The sequence below is a fragment of the Staurois parvus genome, unplaced genomic scaffold, assembly GCF_062004578.1.
Source record: "Staurois parvus isolate SC_StPar_1 unplaced genomic scaffold, SC_StPar_1.0 ptg000175l, whole genome shotgun sequence".
Taxonomy (NCBI): domain Eukaryota; kingdom Metazoa; phylum Chordata; class Amphibia; order Anura; family Ranidae; genus Staurois; species Staurois parvus.
The window spans coordinates 10,768,963-10,788,991 of NW_028317971.1; the positions used below are offsets into that span (position 1 = coordinate 10,768,963).

General features: G+C 40.5%; 1 protein-coding gene across 3 annotated transcripts in view; it reads left to right on the top strand.

The window, feature by feature from the left end:
- IRF5 (interferon regulatory factor 5) overlaps positions 1–12,040 on the top strand; it is a 68,175-nt gene extending 56,135 nt beyond the window's left edge. For all 3 annotated transcript variants that reach the window (XM_089676952.1, XM_089676953.1, XM_089676954.1), the window contains exons 8-9: positions 10,332–10,450; positions 11,485–12,040. In XM_089676952.1, the coding sequence (XP_089533078.1) occupies positions 10,332–10,450; positions 11,485–11,733 (368 nt within the window). In that variant the 3' untranslated portion in view covers positions 11,734–12,040. The remainder of the gene's footprint in view (positions 1–10,331; positions 10,451–11,484) is intronic.
- Positions 12,041–20,029: the final 7,989 nt, after the last annotated feature.

The window sequence follows — 20,029 nt, forward strand, 5'->3', positions numbered from 1 at the left end:
CCACTTTTAACCAAAGAATCCCAGTCTATCGTGAAAAGTTTAACCACCTCAATAATGGCCACTTTCACCCCCTTCCTGCCCAGGCCAATTTTCAGCTGTCAGAGGTCTCAAATGCAATTACTCAGTCATGCAACACTGTAGCCATATTACACTTTTATAATTTTTTTTCACACAAATAGAGCTTTCTTTTGGTAATATTTAATCACCAGTTTTTTTTTTGTTTTTGTTTGTTTTTTTTTGAGCGCTATAAATGAACATTTTTTCAACATTTTCTGTGTTTTTCTTAGTTTCTGTTATAAAAGTGATTTTCCTTCAGAACTTTTGACCAAAATTTATTCTACTCGATTTCTTTGGTAAAAATAATCCAAATTGGTGTATATTATTTTGGTCTGTGTGAAGTTGTAGAGTCTACAAGCTATGGTACCTATCATTGAAAATTTATCTCACCTGACATACTGATTATGCATCTCATTTCTTGAGGCCCTAACTTGACGGGACAGTTCAAATACCCAACAAATTACCGCTTTTTTCACAAAAATGTCATATTAAGTTTTCTCACACACGGCATATGCATACTTGCAACTACACCTCAAAGCACATGCTGCTTCTCCTCCTGAGTATGGTGATACCACATGTGTGAGACTTTTTCACAACCTAGCCACATAGAGAAGCCCAACATCCAAGGAGCACCTTCAGACATTATCCACTTTAAGACTAGGCCTTCTAGAACATTTAGAACCCCAAACATTTATGTTTTGTTTTTTTGTTTTTCTATCAGAGGTCCTAGAGAATAAAATGGTGGGTTTCGCAATTTATTTTATGTAATACTGTATTTGCGCAATGTTTTTTTCGATCACCTTTTTTTTGGAAAAGATACATTTTAATGAATTTTAATGCACACAAACAAAATATAATACCCAATGTTTTGGTAAAATATATAAGATATGGTGTTGTGCAGAGTAAATAGATAACAAACATGTCACACTTTTTAACATTTTGCACGCTTGTGGAATTGCGCCAAACTACGGTATTTAATAAGCTCCATATGTGATGCTTTATAGGCCTTTACAGGTTACCAGCTTAGCGTTACAGAGGAGGTCTGGTGCTAAAATTATTGCTCTTGCTCCAACATTTGCATCAACACCTCACACGTGTGGTGCAATCAACGTTTACTTGTGCATATGGGACCAGCACGTGACGGGGCACTTTAAAATCTTGTTATTTTTACAGTTTCTTTAAGTTTTAAATTACATCCCTTGTGACAGCAATAAAAGTAAACATTCCTTGTGAAAGCAATAGGCAGTGACTGGTACTCTATATGGGGAGATCTGGGGTCTATTAGACCCAGATGTTTCCTCTGCCCTAAAAACATCTGATTACACCAAGATCGGTGTGTTCAGTTGCTTTTCCTATTAAAAAATGGTGCTGTTTACATTTGGGGAAACCAAACTTGACCTCGGCACTCGTCCCTTCCAGTTTCAAACCGCAAACAGGTCATCAGAGACCTTACGGTCCTCCGTGGCTTCTATGGTAAGCCAGCTTCAGTTATGGGATCTCTGGTGGGATGGAGATCCTGGAGAGGTGGCAGTGGAACACCAACAGATGTTGATGTTGCAAGGGGACACTATTGCAGATGTTGATGGGACACTGGTACACTGTGACAGATGTTGATCGTCCATGGGCAGACACCTGGTCCACTAGTGACACCGACAGATGTTGATGTGCAATGGGACACTGAGAGATGTTGATGTTGCATTGGGACACTATTGCAGATGTTATGCACTGGTATACTGACAGATGTTGATAGGACCCTGGTACACTGTGACAGATGTTGATTGGGAAGGCCAATCAGAGAGCCTATATCCCAATCTGTGATGTCCTGTGTCTGAGAGACACAGCTATCATGGGATGATGCCGCTGCACGGCCCCAGGTTCTGACAGGACGTATAGGTACATCCAGTCAGACCAGGTCTTGTCCCACCCGGCTGTTTATGTACAGTGGCTAAAGCAGTTGATAATCTACACAAAATAAATTTAGAGCTTTATCACTAACATTCTAATCATGTAAAAAAATCCTATTTATTTATTTCATCTCCAAAGGTTTGGCATTTAAAGTGAAAAGGATTTTCTTTTCATATATTTAAATATTTGAAATGAATATTCACTCAATTTAAGTGAATTTTCTCAACTCCTTTAGTAATTAAACCTCACTGCTTTTGCTTTATGAGTTTATTACAGTCTGTTTAAAAATATTATGGTTTATAATAGGTTAAGTCCAATGCAGTGTATGCCACTTTGTGGAATTTACTCTTTTATTTATTTTACATTTCCCTACAATTACACCTTTACTGAGCACTGTGAGTACAGCGATCGCTATACATCTGGTGCTTTGGACCCAGAACTTCAGATCCTGCAGCTGCAGAGTCGTTAGCAGCATCTCTGTTTGCCCCTTCTCTCCTTTTGCCCAGTCACAGAAGGCTGTGTAGTAGGCGAACCCATTCATAAAATACAAAGTATTCTGAATGGACAGCGGAAAGGAGGGTGAGCAATGCAGCTGCATCTCTTCTGTCAGAGCGCTGGGAGTATAGTAATAGCTATACTCTCAGTACTCATGAAAATGTAAATAGTAAATAAAGGAGAACCCTTGAGGTGGCAGGCACCCTTTTAAACCAGCATATTTTTAAAAGGGCTGTAATTCTTGAAGTTGCACTTTTAACTGGTTTGATAATACAGTTGGCAGTGTCTCCACCCAGCCCAGCCTCTATGAACAAAGGGGATTCCCTTCCTGGGAAGTTAACCAGTAATCTAATCAAAGTAATTCAGAGCAAAACTACTGCAACCAGCATATAACATTAACCATATGTATATAGATGTACACTAGTATGGAATTAATATAAACTTTATATGAGAAAAGATTAACAATAGTACATACATCCAATGTAGAAACCAGTATCATCAGCAAAAGGGCCAACAATAGTCTTGCTGGAATGGTGCACATATATTCAAGTATATATATATTTAATAAAGATACCTCCAGATGAATGTTGCAGCAAAGTCCTGTTGCAGAAGCCCCTGAGGATGATCACAATGCAGCGTTCATCTTGGTGATGACCTGACGACAAGATCTGTGATGATGCGGAAACCCTCCAGATGCTGTCCAACCAGCCTGTAAAGCAGCTTATCAGCAGAAACCAGGGTGTAGCACTGGAACTCAGAGTCAGCCTATCTAGTCTGCTGTTAGCCCCTAGTAGCATCTAATCTGTTATGCAGCCTTGCAACCAAACTAGAACTTTCAAAAGTGGCTACCAGAGACAGGAAAAGCATACATAATCATAGTATCAGCAACTCAGGCATTTACAAATACAGACAGTAGAGGGCAGCAGATCCCTGCTCAGGCACAAATGGATGTCTGTTTACTTCTGTATATTTGTAGCAAAAAAAAAACATAGTTTTGTTTACAATTTTGTCATTCATGACTATTTTTTTGTTAACATTGAAAAAATGGACATTGATATAAACTGAACCTAAGACAGATGAATGAACTAAAAGGATTCAAATTTCGTGCATTTTTTAAAATCAGTTTTTTTGTGATGGAACTGATGACGCCAATGTGAAAGGACCCTAAATTGTGACTCTGTGGGTAATTGTAGTGGGTTACTAATAATTTGGCTGTGACTGTATAACTAAAAAGATGGACTGGTTCTGATTCATCTCTGCTTTATAACAGGATTTATGCTGCTGGCAGCTGATTGAGGTTTTACTGTGCATACATAGTATCTATTTTGTTGCCACGCACCCAAAATGTATTTGATTAATGTGGTTTTTTTTAGCAGTATTTACTACCTGTTTCTAGGCATGGACCTATTAAAAACTTCAGCACTGATTCTCAGACAAAAGGGTGAATCACTCCTTTGTAATTAAAAAAAAACATTAATAATTGCCAGGTCTTTGAGTAAGCAAAAAAGGCATGCAAAAGCATGTTGTAATTTTTCAGTTGAACACCTCGGAATGTCAGTGTATTTTTATTTTAAACCAAAGCATAAAAATTCATGTGGTTTTTAGTGAACTTGATATGAGGATGCCTCAGTAACAGGCAGATTATTGCAAGTGATTTTCAAAGTTTTAAGTGTAATGCAGATTTTTCTCTGAATTTTCCATGGAAAAAAATCCTTTCAAAATTAATGGATGGCTGTAACTTCCACTCTAGAGACCTTAAAGGGCTAGTGCACCCAAAAATAGAAATTTTTGTAATCAAATTTTTTGCTTTAATTTTTTTTTAGTCTATAGTCTTGTACCTAGAATGTGTATTCAGACAGTGGAGTGTAGGCATATATTAGCCTGAACCTAGTCCATGGGATTATTGGAGCATTGGATGCCAGAACTAGAAGATCCTTGGTCCTAGTCAGAATCAGGAGTAACTTGTTCTAAGCCTTGGGGCCAGGATGTTCACATCTAGCGTCTTCCATTTCGGACATAGAAGGTCCATTCTCCTTCGTGCAGGTGATGACAACTGAGGAACTCCGCCTTCCAATTGTCCACTCCCATAATGTGAACAGCAGAGATTGCTGGGAAGTTCTTTTCCATCAAGGAGATGATAAAACCTAGTTTCTTCAATGCTGCTTAACTGCTGGTTCCCCCTGATGATTGATATAGGCAACTGCTGTGACATTGTCAGCATCCAAATTGGGTGTTCCTGGAAAAGGGGGCCCAGTGGCATAGAGCCAATTCCTTGGTCGACCAGGTTCCCTGAACTGAGAGATTGAAACATTCCTTCCCAGGCTGTGAGGCTGGCATCTGTTGGTATCATGTTCCATGAAGGTGGGAACATAGAGTTGGAAATTGTTTATTCCAGACAAACAGACTGTTGTGTTGAAGGGACAGAGTGAGGAAGACAGCTTAGAATGAGGCAACTATGAAGCCTAGGACTCTCATAAAGAATCTCACAGAGGGATGCCTTTTTGATCTTAAGTATGAGCATGAGACCTTAGAGAGAGAGAGAGACGTTTGTTTGGTAGAAGAAAAACTTTTCCCTGAACTGTGTCTAGGATGAAACCTAGATATTCTAGTACAAAGAAGGCTAGAAGGTAGACTTTTGGCAGTTGATTCCCTAACCAAAAGCATGGACAATGTAGGTAGTCTTTTTTGGAAGTTTTCAGACAGCTGTGAGGGAGATGAAACCTTCAGAGGAGGGTTGTCTATGCACTCGAGTTTTTAAGATAACAAGAAAGAGTGCAAGCACCTTTGTGAATACAAACCGGATAGACCAACAGCAGTGCATCAAACTGGAATTGCTTGTCTCCCACTACAAAACACAGAAAGGGCTGATGAGGTAGCTAAATGGGAATATGGAGGTAGGCTTCTTGAATGTCTACTGATGCCAAGTATTCCCCTTGTCTCTGAGAGGCAATAATTGGCCTTGCAGATTCCATGCGAAACCTGTGAACACAAAGGTACTTTGAGTTTGGTACTGTGAACAGGTTTGAATAGTCCTCCAGACTGGAACAACCACTTCCTGGGAAAAGAGATTGTCCAGAATAGTATGTAAATCTAAATGTCCCTGGGCAGATTTTGGTTGGTTTGAGAGAAGAAAACTGTGAGGGGGTGGAGTTTGAAACTTTGATTGTGTACCCCTTCTGAGTGGTGTGAGTGCTTTGCATGCCATCAGCAGAGTGAATGTTTGCCCAGGATTTTGCTGCAATTACCTGAGTAAGGTGCAGGAATGGGGTAAGCATGTCCTAAGACGGATACGCAACAACCAAGGTTCCGACTCTCCTGTAGGGACGTCCTTGAGGCAAAAGGGCAGGGCGAGTTGCCTGAGTACCTTTTATAAGGGCTATGGGCGGAAGTTGGTGGTAATAATGCAACCTGTGGTGAGATGTAACATCTGCCCCTCCACCTGAGACTAAACTCTAAATGGTGGAATTTTTTTATTGTCAAGATTGAAAGTTTAGAACACTCAAGAAGTACTAAAGTCAAACAGAATTCCTCATGGTTTTAATCATAAAAATGAATACTATTAAGTAGACACAAATACGTGCACTACAAGTGGTGGAGATAGTAAGTCTCATACATATAAGTCTGCAGTAACAGTCTGAAAACAGGATGAACCTGTTCTACCTTTCCACATTGCTGGTCCAGGCTTTGTCTGTCATGGTGAGCATATCCTTGGAGAGGTCTTCAGGGTCTGGGAACCATAGGAAAGGACTATGGCCATAGACCTGTATAGCACCCTGCAGCAAACTACACGCGCTGCAAGTGCCGAGGTGAATGCCAAAGCATGATCCAGTGCCCAAAGCAACATTATAGGCCATCTCCCACAGTGTGGGGTCCAGGTACAGTTGCCATTATTTCTCCTGGGGTTGCACGGATCCACATTCACTACTTTTATTGTTGTAGTAGAAGGCAATGAAGAGGTTGACTGAAGAATTTGAAGTAAATAAGAACTAGCTAAGCACAGAAACCTCTCCATAAGGAAGGTGCATCACCTACAAGACACTAGAAAAAATGAGTCTCACAGAGTGAGGTAGGGTTAGGCTGGCCATACATTATACAATTTTCTTGAAAGTTTTGCTTTAGATTTACCAAAACCATAGAACACGAGGTAAAACCTAAACAACACTCCCAGTTGTATCCAGTTAGGCAGGCCCTTGCACTACATAGTTGAAGGTAAATCTAAAAGAAATTGAACAAAAAATTGTATAGTGTATGGTCAGCCTTATAGGCATAAGCCCACGTTTGGCTGTGCCAGTGTCCAATCATCTGAAACTACTAGTCTATGACCCAGAGTCTTTGAATATCCAGTCTTTGTCCTGTAATGTACAATAAATATATACTATTTTTATTTTTTGTCCAAGAAAACAAGGCAATAACCCCAAGAAGAAACAATAGAACTGGGAAAGCCCTTCAGCTCAATGAGCCACCTGAAGACCTTTTGTCCAAGGGGTGTAAACTGATGCTCAAGACCATGTTTCAATGATGGTCTGCCTGAGCCAACTAGAGATGTTGAAATGAAAAGGGAATCATTCTTTCTGAAAGAAGCGGTGCCTGAGAACCCAAAGCACATGCAGACATTGGAGGGTCTTTTCTTTTTGGTGAACTGAAGCTGGATAGAGGGAACAATGCCCTGGTTGAGGTGAAAGTCAAACTACCTTGAGCAAGAAGGAAATCCTGGGCTTTAGCACCACCTTGTCCCAGTGCAAAACCTGAAAGTAATAAAGGCCTCTATTGGGTCCAAAGAGCAGTTTTTGAAGTACAATCCCATGGACTCACATGGAAATAGGGAGAGCTACAGGTGTTAAGACAAGAAAAATGGAAACACTACATGATTTGCAGGTTGAAATCGTAAGTGATGTAACACTCTGTGTGATGAGATACTAGTTAACAGGTGGGAAGCCCACTTTAGTCATTCACTGCGTGCGTTGCTAGTGATATGAAGTCATGTCAGAGCTTACTGAGCTTCAAAAGAGGGCAAATTGTTGGTGCCGCTTAGCTGGTGCCTCTGAGACTGAAGTTGCCAATATATTTTCCGTGTCACAAGGTACAGTATCAACGGTTATGACAGCATTTACAGTTTCTGGGAAAACATCATCTGATAAGCATAAGTGCAGTCGACATGGTCAACTGACCGAACGGGACAAAAGGACACTGCACAAGATTGTGACCCCTGAAGAAGAAGATGACTGCTGCAAAAGTGACTGCGGAGCTCATTCTTCCTCCCTTGAAGTCTCTAAAACAGAAGAGAAAGTGTAGAAACCTGACCCTTGATAGTGCTGAAAGCCAAATGCCAGAAAGGAGAGTATCAATTAACAAATTAATCATCACTTAACACTCCCTTCATAGCACACAAGTATCTCTGTAGTCATTTGACACTTTAAATTGGTGTGCTTTGTGGGGCATGGGATGCACTGGCTAATTTGTTGCTGTACATATTTTTACTTGTCCACTCAGGTGGAGTGGATTAGTGAGCTTCATCCTAACAAGGGAAAGTGTGTGTATACATACAGTTGTGCTCACAAGTTTGCATACCCTGGTAGAAATTGTGAAATTTTGGCATTGATATTGAACATAGGACTGATCATGCCAAAAAAATGCTCCTTTATTAAAGGATGATGATCATATGAAGCCATTTATTATCAAATAGTTGTTGGGCTCCTTTTTAAATCATAATGATAGCAGAAATCACCCAAATGGCCATAATCACAAGTTTACATACCCTGGAATGTTTGGCCTTGGTACAGACACACAAGGTGACACACACGGGTTAAAATGCCAATTAGAGGTTAATGTCCCACAGCTGTAGCTTTTTAAATTGCAATTCGTGTCAGTTTATAAATAGTCAATGAGTTTGTTAGATCTTATGTGGAAGCACTGACTAGGCTAGATACTGAGCCATGGGTATCAGAAAAGAACTGTCAAAAGTTCTGCGTAACAAGGTAATGGAACGTTATAAAGAGCAGGGCCCTCAATCCCCTCATGTTTTGCATTGTATTGGTATTGTTCTGTCACATGTTCTGTCCCCCTCTGTAATGTACAGCGCTGAGCGAACTATTGGCGCTTTATAAATACTGTATAATAATAATAATAAAGATGGAAAAGGACATAAAAAGATGTCCAAAGCTTTGAATATGACAATCAGTACTGCTAAATCACCTATTAAGAAGTGTAAAGTTTGGGGATCTCTTGATACCAAGCCAAGGTCAGGTAGACCAAGAAAGATTGCAGCCATAACCCGTGTGTGTCACCTTGTGTGTCTGTACCAAGGCCAAACATTCCAGAGTATGTAAACTTTTTTGATCATGGCCATTTGGGTGATTTCTGTTATTATGATTTAAAAAGGAGCCAAACAACTATTTGATAAAAGGCTTTATATGACCATCATCCTTCAATAAAAGAGCATTTTTTGTCATGATCAGTCGTATTTTCAATATCATTGTCAAAATTTCACAATTTCTGCCACGGTATGTAAACTTTTGAGCACAACTGTATGTACATTTAGTGCCAGGAGTTGGTCTGCAGACCTATAAACGCACATACAGGTACCTCACCAATGGAAACCCCATGGGAAATTAGAAACCATTAGGTGATATTACCTCACAGGATCTACCAAAAACATAACCGCTTGGCCCCTGGAAAGTTTTATCCTCTTCTTGATCCAATACTTTTTTTTGCTATTCAGCACTGTACTACTTTAACAAGCAATTGCTTGGTCATTCAACACTGTACCTTTTTTCTACTTTGTTATAAAATCTATCCAATAAAATCACATTTCTTAATACATTTAGGCCAAAATGTATTCTGCTATATGTCTTTGGTAAAAACCAAACTGCATTTTTGGGGACACTAGTATAGTTCTGATCGTGATCAAGATACTGATCTGTACAGACACTATACTAGTAATGGTCGTGATCAGCAACCTATAGTGTGGTGGGTAATCTGGCACTAACTGACATCGCTATTGACACTAATATAGTGATCAGTGATAATACTGTACACTGTAGTAATGACACTGTAAACCCCTTCATTGCCTCTTGATATTAAACCTTTCCTAGCCAGTGTGCCTAACAAGTGTAATGTATGCTGCTTTTACTCACAGATCTGGCTGCTCTTTCTCCCTGCTTTTTCAGGGAGAAGAAACAGCCACATTGCTGTTCTGTTTACACAGTGGAGAAGCCCTCTTATTGATGGGACTTTTAAGGCTCAAATTTTAGCAAATGGTAGACTAACCATTCAGAAATTTAAAAGAAAACGATTTTTACTTTTACAATCTTAAAAAAAGACATATGAATTACAATACAGAGCATGGCAGTATCATCAGAAATGATTTGACAGTGAAGATATAAAAATAAGTCATGCATATAGTTATACTTGACGCGTTTCGAGACCAATCACAATCTCTTCCTCAGAAGTGCTCAAAATGGCATGACGCCTACAACAAACATATATATCAATATATATTTTTATATAAAATCTTCCATCAGTATAGACAATACAATTATAATCAGCTTAGGATACAATTATGCACTTACATGGCCGAAAATTAGCTTCAGCTACATATATGAAATCTGTGACCTTAGAGCTGACCTTTGTGTGCTGCACCCATTTAGAGAGACCTCTGCGGTATGCTAGAATGCATGAATGGCATTCACTGCTCAGTTTCACTTTGGAAAGTGTTTATAGTGTGAGTACAAGAGACCACCGTGCCGCTCTGAATGTGGCCAGGTATTGCTTTAAGCAAGTGTAGATATTCTGACAGCTCCATCACAATGCTCTTACATTGGTTGTGGTTAAGATGTGTATGGGAGTTATCAGTGTAGTATTTCTTTTATTTTCAGAGCTCATTGCTTGCCAGAAAGGTCAAACAAATGCATTGCCCCCATATGAAATATTCTTCTGTTTTGGTGAAGAATGGCCAGACCAAAAACCAAAGGAGAAAAAACTCATCACCGTACAGGTAATTAAATACTGAAAGATGTGTATTAACCCTTTTGTGCCAGAGGTCACTGAAGCCTCAATACTCAGGAAAATCTCAAATTTAGCAGCATCAGTGTATGTATTGGTATGTGTAATCTAATATTAAAATAGGCATGCATCTATAGGTCACTGTCATGGGTGATATAGTGATTACATAGTCAGGAAGGGAGAGGATAGCTCACAAACTGTTTTTGCCAGAGAGTGAAAACCATCTCACTTCTTTATTTAGGAACAAAGAATGTATTTATTGCATTTTACCGATAGATGTAGTGATTGCATTAGTTTTATATTTTAAACTTTTATTTTCATCTGGTGATTCTGCCAGTAACATATTTCCAGTCCTAGAATGGCAATACTGACCCTTCCATATTAAGACAACCGAAATGACATTGCACTACAGAACCCCACCCCTTTCCTGTTCTACATAACTTGGAATGGCTGGGTACTGTAGTCCTCAAAGATTGCTGAGAACCATATAATTGATAACTTCCTTTTCTTTCTGCTAATGCTGACTGTTATCGGCTCACAAAATTTCTGGCAAAATGAAAAGATTGTTTTTAAATTTCTCAAACTGATATCCAGTAAGCAAACACTTCTAATGGTATATTTACCAGATACACTTCAAAGGCCTGTGTACATGGGCTCTGATATAAAGTTTACCATTCGCATTGTCTTACATGGAGCAATAAAAACAAAGTAGAAACCAGGGGCGGACTGACAACACATGGGGCCCCCCGGGCAATAGGGGATCATGGGGCCCCTGTGTCCTTGCCCAAACTCAAAAAAAGCCTATGAAAAAGGTACCAGGAGCATCTCATGGGTCCCCCTACTGACCCTGGGCCCTCAGGCAGTGCCTGAGTTTCCAAATGGTCAGTCCACCCCTGGTAGAAACTGATCTAACAAGCCGATGTAGACTGGGCTTTTATGTTGTATATAAGTAAAGATACAATGGGGGGGGGGAAACTAGTGTGACTTTATCTGCAGTTTTGTTACTAATTTATTTTGTAATTCTAGGTTATTCCTGTGGCTGCCCGCTTGCTTTCTGAAATCTTCTCCGGGGAGCTGTCCTGGTCTGCAGATAGTATAAAACTCCAAATATCACATCCAGATTTAAAGGACAAAATGGTGGAACAGTTCAAAGAACTTCATCAATTGTGGCAGAGCCAGCAGGCCCAAGCACTTGCTCCACAAGGTGCAGGAACGAATCCCGGGGAAGATGTGGCTTCTGGTCCCTGGCCTATGCATACCGACAGCATGCAATAAGCTCTGTATGATCACCGTTGTTACTTCATGTGGCTTGTAGACAGCATACTGGTTAATTCTCATTTTGGATTCAGTTATGAAGTTGACTTCTTAAGGTGTCTTCTAACTGCCTCGCCTCACCTTGATTTGTGTAGAGAACATCCAGTGATTCTATTGAATAGTCAGGATGTATAAAGAGTTTACAAAAGTCTGCTCAAGCATGAAAACAGACCTAAAAAAACTGAGAATGTATCCTTCGCTTTAAAACTTTCACTGATAATTGCTATTCTCTTTCAGACATTTAACTGAATTAAAATGGTTAAACTTGGTCTGGTTTCTGCAGTCCTCTAATGCCCGTGTTGTACCTCACTGTCAACTTCCTTGCTGCAAAAACTGTTAAAAATAAAAACGCTTTGTAATAATGTGTAGTAAACCAATCAGAAATGTAAGATGAAAAAAAAAAAATACACACACACGTTTAGAAAAAAAGTTGGCCAAAGGAAAACATTTTCTTGGGTTCCAGTGTTTAGTAGAAAGAATAGTCCATTTCACTTTCTGGCCCATTATATCACTAAAGTTCTGCCAGCAGTAAAATAGTTCTGTGTATATTTGTTGTGTAAACCAAAGATAACCCCTAAAAATGAATATAAAGGTAAAAAGAGTTTAAAAGCTGAACCCTGAGATAAACAAATATTGTCTAAATACAAAAAGGTATGAGTGTTTGTTCCAAAGCTGTGCAGTAATTCAGTGAAAACATTGTGTGTGTCTGTGCTGAAGCCTCCTCTATTAAAATCAGTCACTGCTGTCCTCTCTCTACTTGTACAGGGTGACTGGCCCCATCTAGCCCTAGTTTTCTGAAGGCAGCCTGTAGTGGGTGAATCTATTGGGTCCCTCCAACAAATCTGCTCTCTGATGTCATCACTGTTACTTTACAAGGTGATGACTGGGTTTAGAAAGACATTTGGTGCATCCAAAGTGGATTTATATCCTATGTGACTATTGAGGAATATATTCAAATGAAAATATATCCATTGTCCTTTGAAGAACACTGGAATTCAGCAACAGGCAGATTGTTAGCACCTACGAGAGGTTGGGACACTGAAAACTGAAAAAAGTTGAACGCCAGCTGCAGTGTACCCTATCCCCTACCCAGCATGCCTGTTTTTTTTTTTTCTTTTTTTGCTAGTGTCCTAGGTTGTCGGATGCCTTTCCTTAGTTCCAAAAAAATATATATAGTTTTTGCTAGCCTTCTTTTTATTATTTTATCCTTGGTGTTTTTATTCAAGATTCTAATAACACCTCAAGTCTGGCTCTAGGCACTAGTGCTTTTTTGTGGCATTCCTATGAGATCTTTGATGAAAAGGTTGAGTTTTGTAGTCTGAGTCCTTGTGATGGACCTAGCACCTACTGGCCTTGTTTGGATAACCTTGAGTTATCCATACGCAAGGCGATTCAGCTTCAGTTCTCACTAGGGATGCTTACTTCCTGTAGACCTTTTGATTCCTTTTGTGTTGGTCAAGGCAATGCCTCATCCCCTTGCAAGGCTCCTACAGTATTTAGGGAGTACTGATAGTTCCCCTTCTTCTGAGGACTGTCAGTCCTTTTCTGCCTCCCCCTCTATGTCTAGGAGCCTGGACTCAGCAAGACATCCCCATGGTCTCTTTGGACCAAGAAGTCCTAGACATAACCTGTCTGCTTTCTGCATGGGATGGGGTGGTTCCTTTCCTCATGGTGGTAGGATTTCCTGTATGATTGTTTACTAATTTCTTTATTTTCAGTAGTGGGCATAAAATTTCTGCCCATTCGCAGAGTGCACTACTGCACTAGGGGAGGTTGGTTGATTTTTACAATCATGTGTTAAAGCAGGGTTAGGGCGGGCCTGCCTGCCAAACTCTAGGTACCCTTTCTTCGAATGTTAGGTGTCTCACTGATCCTGCTTATGGTGCATGTGTACCCCCCTATCCCTGTCTATCCATTGTACAAGTGCTGCTCACTCACCTTATGCTCTACTTTGGACTTACCTTAAAGTTCCATAAACTGGGGTTTTACCCCTTTTTCCTGATTTATAAGAGACAGACTTTGGACATGCCTGTTGTCCAAATCTCCCTCCAGACACGTTTTTCCTGAGACGTGGCTCAGTGAATATCTACTATTCTTGTTCCCCTTGGTGGTTTTTTCCTTGTCCAGTTTTGGAGCACCATAGTGATCCTCAGTGCCCTCACCCCCTTTGGTCATGTCAGTTTTCCAGAGGGATTTACCTCATCTAAATTTGATTTGGGCATTAGTTGTCCAGATTCCTCTGAAATGCAGCTGGCTCCTGAATTTCTTTTAGGTTTTGTTGGTGACTGTTACCCACCTCTCAGTTGGACCACCTTTGGATGTCCTGACTGTTACAGAATTCCTGTGTCCCTCAATGGATGATGGAGATAAGATTTTTGTACTTGCTGTAAAATATTTTTCTTTGAGACCGTTGAAGGAGACAGGTCCTGTCCCTCTGTGAGCAAGCAGTACCCAGGGCCAGGGAAAAAAAACATATACAGGGGGAGGGTGCTGGTGTCCAACTCTTTGTTTGTCAGTGTCCCAACCACCTGTAGTTGGTAGTATAACTTGTTTCTGAATTCCTGTGCCCTCACTGGACTTGAATAAACCTTTTACAGTAGGTATAGATATTATATTTGTCATGCCTTGTATTTAGCTTTAAACTTTAGTTGAGGGACTTTTAGTGTGCATGTTTAAAACAAAAAATACCAAATGGACATTAAGAGTGGTGGCCATACTACCATTCTCTCTTTTGTAGTCTGTAGATAGTCGCTGTACTCTGTATTAAAGCTGAATTCCAGGCAGATACAAAAGACACATAATAATGCAGATCTCATGTATTATTAATTGATGAATCATTAAATTGATTTTCTGCACTGCAAACAGTGCAAGTGTCTGAATTTCATTTGAAAACAGCCTCTTGATATCCCTGTATAGCAGTACTCAAGCTGGAAGAGAGAGAAACAGCCAAGCAGTTGTGTTGCAGGGCTTTAACAAGAAACCTGCTGATAGGAAGAGAGCAAAATGAATTATGGACCTTCAATCCCCACCACCACCAACCTCTTATATATTCCCTTTGCCAACTATCAGGGAATTGTGTAATGCCTACTTGCCCAGGCCCACCTAGTAGCAGGCGGGGGGGGGGGGTAGTCAAGTGCAAAATGGAACGGAATAGACTGACTCAACCATGGGTACAACTTATCCTGGTTAGCAGGCCCCTGATTTTACAGCCAGGTGTTGGTTACAAGCAGCATTTCTATTGGTCACCTACACATGACAGTTATTAAACAAAGGTGTAGATTACAAGCAGAATTTCTATTGGTCACCTACACATGACACGGTTATTAAACATAGGTGTAGATTACAAGCAGCATTTCTATTGGTTGCCTACACATGACACGGTTATTAAACAAAGGTGTAGATTACAAGCAGCATTTATATTTGTCACCTACACATGACACAGTTATTAAACAAAGGTGTCGAGTTGTGAATAAAGAGAAAACGGGAACTGCTTAATTGTTTTTAACTGCAGTTTCTGCTCTCACTTCCATATTCTAGATCTGTGGATTCTTTGCAAGCTTTCAGCACATAGAAAAAACACCTCAGTATCAATTTTCTGTTCATTTTTGCTATAAAAAAAAAAAAATAGTAGACAAACAGAAGTACTCAGGGTCTATACTTTTAACTCCATTTGTATTTAAAATATATTTCTCTTGAACAATTTTCACTTGCTAGTATTGCCCTGGGGTACTGTTAATACTGTAGATGTTTGTCTTCCGGATAAATGGGAAGCATACAAAGCAAAGAGAGCAAGTCATTCTTATTGTGCAATTCTGTATTAAAGGAAATTGCTGACCTTCACTTAAAAAGTCTAGTTTTCCAAGAGTTCTCAGTTAGTGATACAAAATAAGCATGCAAAGTCAGTGCATCCAAGTGCTAAAATCACTATGACAGCCAGGCAACTAGCATTTTAAGAGATGGCAGCATCAAAATTCTTGTCAGTATTGGCTTTGCTTAAAGGCATTATAAGCCGTCCCACACCTTGTTTTTCACCTGCACAAGATGTGCATGGATAGTGTGGTTTCATAGTGTCATGTGGTGGTCTGTACAGTCTATATTAAAACCTTTATATTCCTGTGAATAAATCAAAGAGTGCGCTAAATATAAGTAAATACAGAAATTATTAGTTTAAAATAATGATGTCCGTGATAAAAAAATATTGTATAAAAGTCCATCCACCATCACAAAGTAATTAAACAGTTCTGAAATCTTGTATAAATCAAACACTGAATTAAATGGGTACACTCACCAGAGCTCCATGCTGACCAGATTATAAGTCAGCAAAGATAGCGTTTGCTCTGGGAGCGATGATCAGCAGAAGTAATCCAAACTGGGAGCAATATACTGCAAGCAGCCAATCAGCACAATATGGAATAGCCTTAATATAATAGCAGGTAGTCATCACGTCTCCATACCATAGATCATGTTCGGGGAATCAAAAAAGGAAATCATGGTGCAGTACGTTTAAAACCAAAATGGTTAACTACTTGCCGACCGCAGATAGCCGAATGACGGCTACACTGCGGCCAGTCAGTTCTGGGTGGGCGTCATATGAAGTCCTCCCAGAACACGCTCTCCGGCGCGCACCCGGCGATCTCCATGATGGCTGTGTCCTACAGACACAGCTGATCATGTGATGTGGTAAAAGGCCAATCACAGCAGGCTTTTACCACGTGATAAGCCGTGTCCAATTGCACGCTGATCACCGGGAAATGCAATTGCCGGTTCTCGGCTGCACTTTCCTCACGCTGTCAGATCGTGAGGAAAGTACTGCCGAGAACCGGCAGTTGTCAGAGCAGGGATCGGCACCGATCATCAGAGCACTGATGATCAGTGCCCTGATGATCGGTGCCCAGCAGTGACACCCACAAGTTCCGCCCACCTGTGCCCAGCAGTGCACCCACCTGTGCCACCCAGCAGTGTCACACACCAGTGCCCAAAAGTGCCACCTACCTGTGCCCAGCAGTGCCACCCACCTGTGCCCACCAGTGCCCATCAGTGCAGCCCAGCAGTGCTGCCAGTCAGTGCCACCAAACCAGTGTCAGTGAAACAAAGAAACTTTTTTTTTTCAAATTTTTTGCACTTTTTTTGTTTCTAGCGCAAAACGTAAAGTGCCCAGCGGCGATTAAATACCACCAAAAGAAAGCTCTATTTGTGAGAAAAAAATTATAAAAATTTCATATGGGTACAATCTTGCATAACCGCGCAATTGTCAATCAAAGTACAACAGTGCTGAAAGCTGAATATTGGCCTGGTAAAGAAGGGGGTATAAGTGCCCGGTAGGCAAGTGGTTAATTAAAACGTCAGAAATGCACTCACAAACAGGGTGTCTAGCCGACACCAGCAATGACAGCCTCAAGAAAGCAGGGACGAGCCTCGCTCACCGCAATATCACAGCTGACAGTCTACGAGGAGCGTCCTGACGTCACATCCAAAAGAAGCCCCGCCCTACTAGTTTCGTCATCCGACGTCCTCACGGGGCGGAATGGATGATAGACGTCTCTACACAGCTATATATCACACATTCAGTCTGCATTGCAGACTAATTGCAGCCAATCAGAAATGGCATTATGGTAACACAATACCGCTCGATCTCTGCAGGTACATAAGAGTGATTGCAGATAAAATACATATAAAAAAATTACTTCAATACAAGCAAGCAATCCCAAAACAAACAAAAAAATTTTTTTTTTAAAATGTTAAATAGCAATTACCCATAATTAATATACAGCAATAATGAAATGGTAAACATAATCATAAATAATTAATATATAATTTATAAACTCTAAACTATAATAATATGCAGCTTAAATAATACATAAAATACATCCGCCAAGCCATATATAGTAATACATGCGTGTAATAATGATGTATATATAAAAATCACTATAATATACCTATAGCAATAGCATCGAATACATTAAAAAGACCAATAATGGCATAGAATTCATTGAAGGGCCAATAATCGCAAAACATGATTATTGAAACATAATTGAAACATGAGGCATGCAGAATGACACTGCACAGATTAACCACTTGCCCTCCTGAGGATTTACACCCCTTCCTGATCAGGCCATTTTTTGTGTCATGGCGCCGAGTTACTTTAACTAACAAATGTGCAGTCATGCAACGCTGCACCCAAATTAAATTTATGTCCTTTTTTTCCCCCCACGAATAGAGCTTTCTTTTGGTGGTATTTGATTGCCTGTGCGGTTTTTCTTTTTTACACTATAAAAAAAAAAAAATGTTTTTGACTTTTTGCTATTAAACATGTTCAGTAAAAAAATGTTTAAAAATCAAATTTCATCATAAATTTAGGCCAAAATATATTCTGCTACATTTCTTTGCTAAAAAACAAAATCCCAATACGTGTAAATTAATTGGTTTACGAGACAGTTATAGCATTTACAAATGACGGTATATATACTGGGATTTTTTTTTTTTTAATTTTACTAGTAATGGCAGTGATCATCGACTTATAGCAGGACTGCAGCAGGCATTCTTACACTGGGGGGAACTGACTTGGTGTCACTGACATCCAATACAGTGATCAGTACTAAAAAAAAAAACCCCAAAAAACCACTGACATTGTACTAATGGCACTAGGCAGGAAGGGGTTAACATGTGGGGCGATCAAAGGGTTAACTGTGTGCTGTTTTACTAACTGCTATGTGTCTGTGCTTCACTGTAAGCACACTGCTATGCAAAGCCAGGGGAGAGAACTGTATTGTTTACTTACAGTTCTCTCCCTCCATCAGTAATGCTCCTCGATCACCAGGTGCCGGCGAGTAATCACCGGCCAGGACACGGTGATTGACAGCCGAGGTCGCAAATAGCAGTGCGGGTAGGGCGTGCGTGGATCACATGCGCCCCCTACCCGGAAATGCAATATCATGTATATATACATGTGATTTTGCGCACCCGTGCCACCCTGACGGGAAGCAGTTACTGCATAACTTCTGTTTGTAGTCTGACAACTGCATTTTCCTGTGAAGAAACTACATATCTCACACACCCAAGGTCTCTCAGTCTAGTGCTGGTGCAGGGAAAAGCAATTAACAGAGCTTACCATGCTGGAAGAGATGCTTGTTCTATAAAACAAAACCATAAATAGTGATATGTATCTAGATATACATATACGTGCCGCGCTCCATATTAAAAAACAAGAACTATATATAATAAATAATAGTGATAATATTGTCGTGGACACACAGTGCTCCAAATAAGTGCAACATAAACATAAAATGTGTGAAGATGAGTATAACAGTCCTCTTCACACTTCTATAGATATTCCAGTGATGGGTGAGATATATAGTGCCACACTCCTGTGCTCTGTGGATGGGTGTGCGCTCACCTCCTTGTCAGCCAGACAAGCTGACTAAACACACTTTTTGTCCTCACTGGACAAGGTGGGTATCTTTGCTTTATCTGCGTGTCTCCATCCGATGCTGGGTTGCCTAATTGCCACCAGAGGTCTCCCTCCTTCCACACTGGGACCTCAAATGGATTTCTTATAGGGCTGATAAAGATGGTATTTCTCCTCTCAAATACACCATGTAAGAAACGAAAAACCACAAATGGTGCCTTATCCTTAGTATGGCCAGAGCCCGTTTATTATCAAGGAAACTCCACTCACATTTTATTCCATAAGTACAGACATCAGCTGGCGTGTATGTCAGTCCTGTGTGGCTGGCGCCGCTCGTCCACCGCGGCGTCGTGACGTCAGAGCCCCTCCCCTACGCGTTACGCCACAGGGTCACGTGGCTTCATCAGGGGGATTGTAAAAACAATTTTACAATCCCCCTGATGAAGCCACGTGACCCTGTGGCGTAACGCGTAGGGGAGGGGCTCTGACGTCACGACGCCGCGGTGGACGAGCGGCGCCAGCCACACAGGACTGACATACACGCCAGCTGATGTCTGTACTTATGGAATAAAATGTGAGTGGAGTTTCCTTGATAATAAACGGGCTCTGGCCATACTAAGGATAAGGCACCATTTGTGGTTTTTCGTTTCTTACATGGTGTATTTGAGAGGAGAAATACCATCTTTATCAGCCCTATAAGAAATCCATTTGAGGTCCCAGTGTGGAAGGAGGGAGACCTCTGGTGGCAATTAGGCAACCCAGCATCGGATGGAGACACGCAGATAAAGCAAAGATACCCACCTTGTCCAGTGAGGACAAAAAGTGTGTTTAGTCAGCTTGTCTGGCTGACAA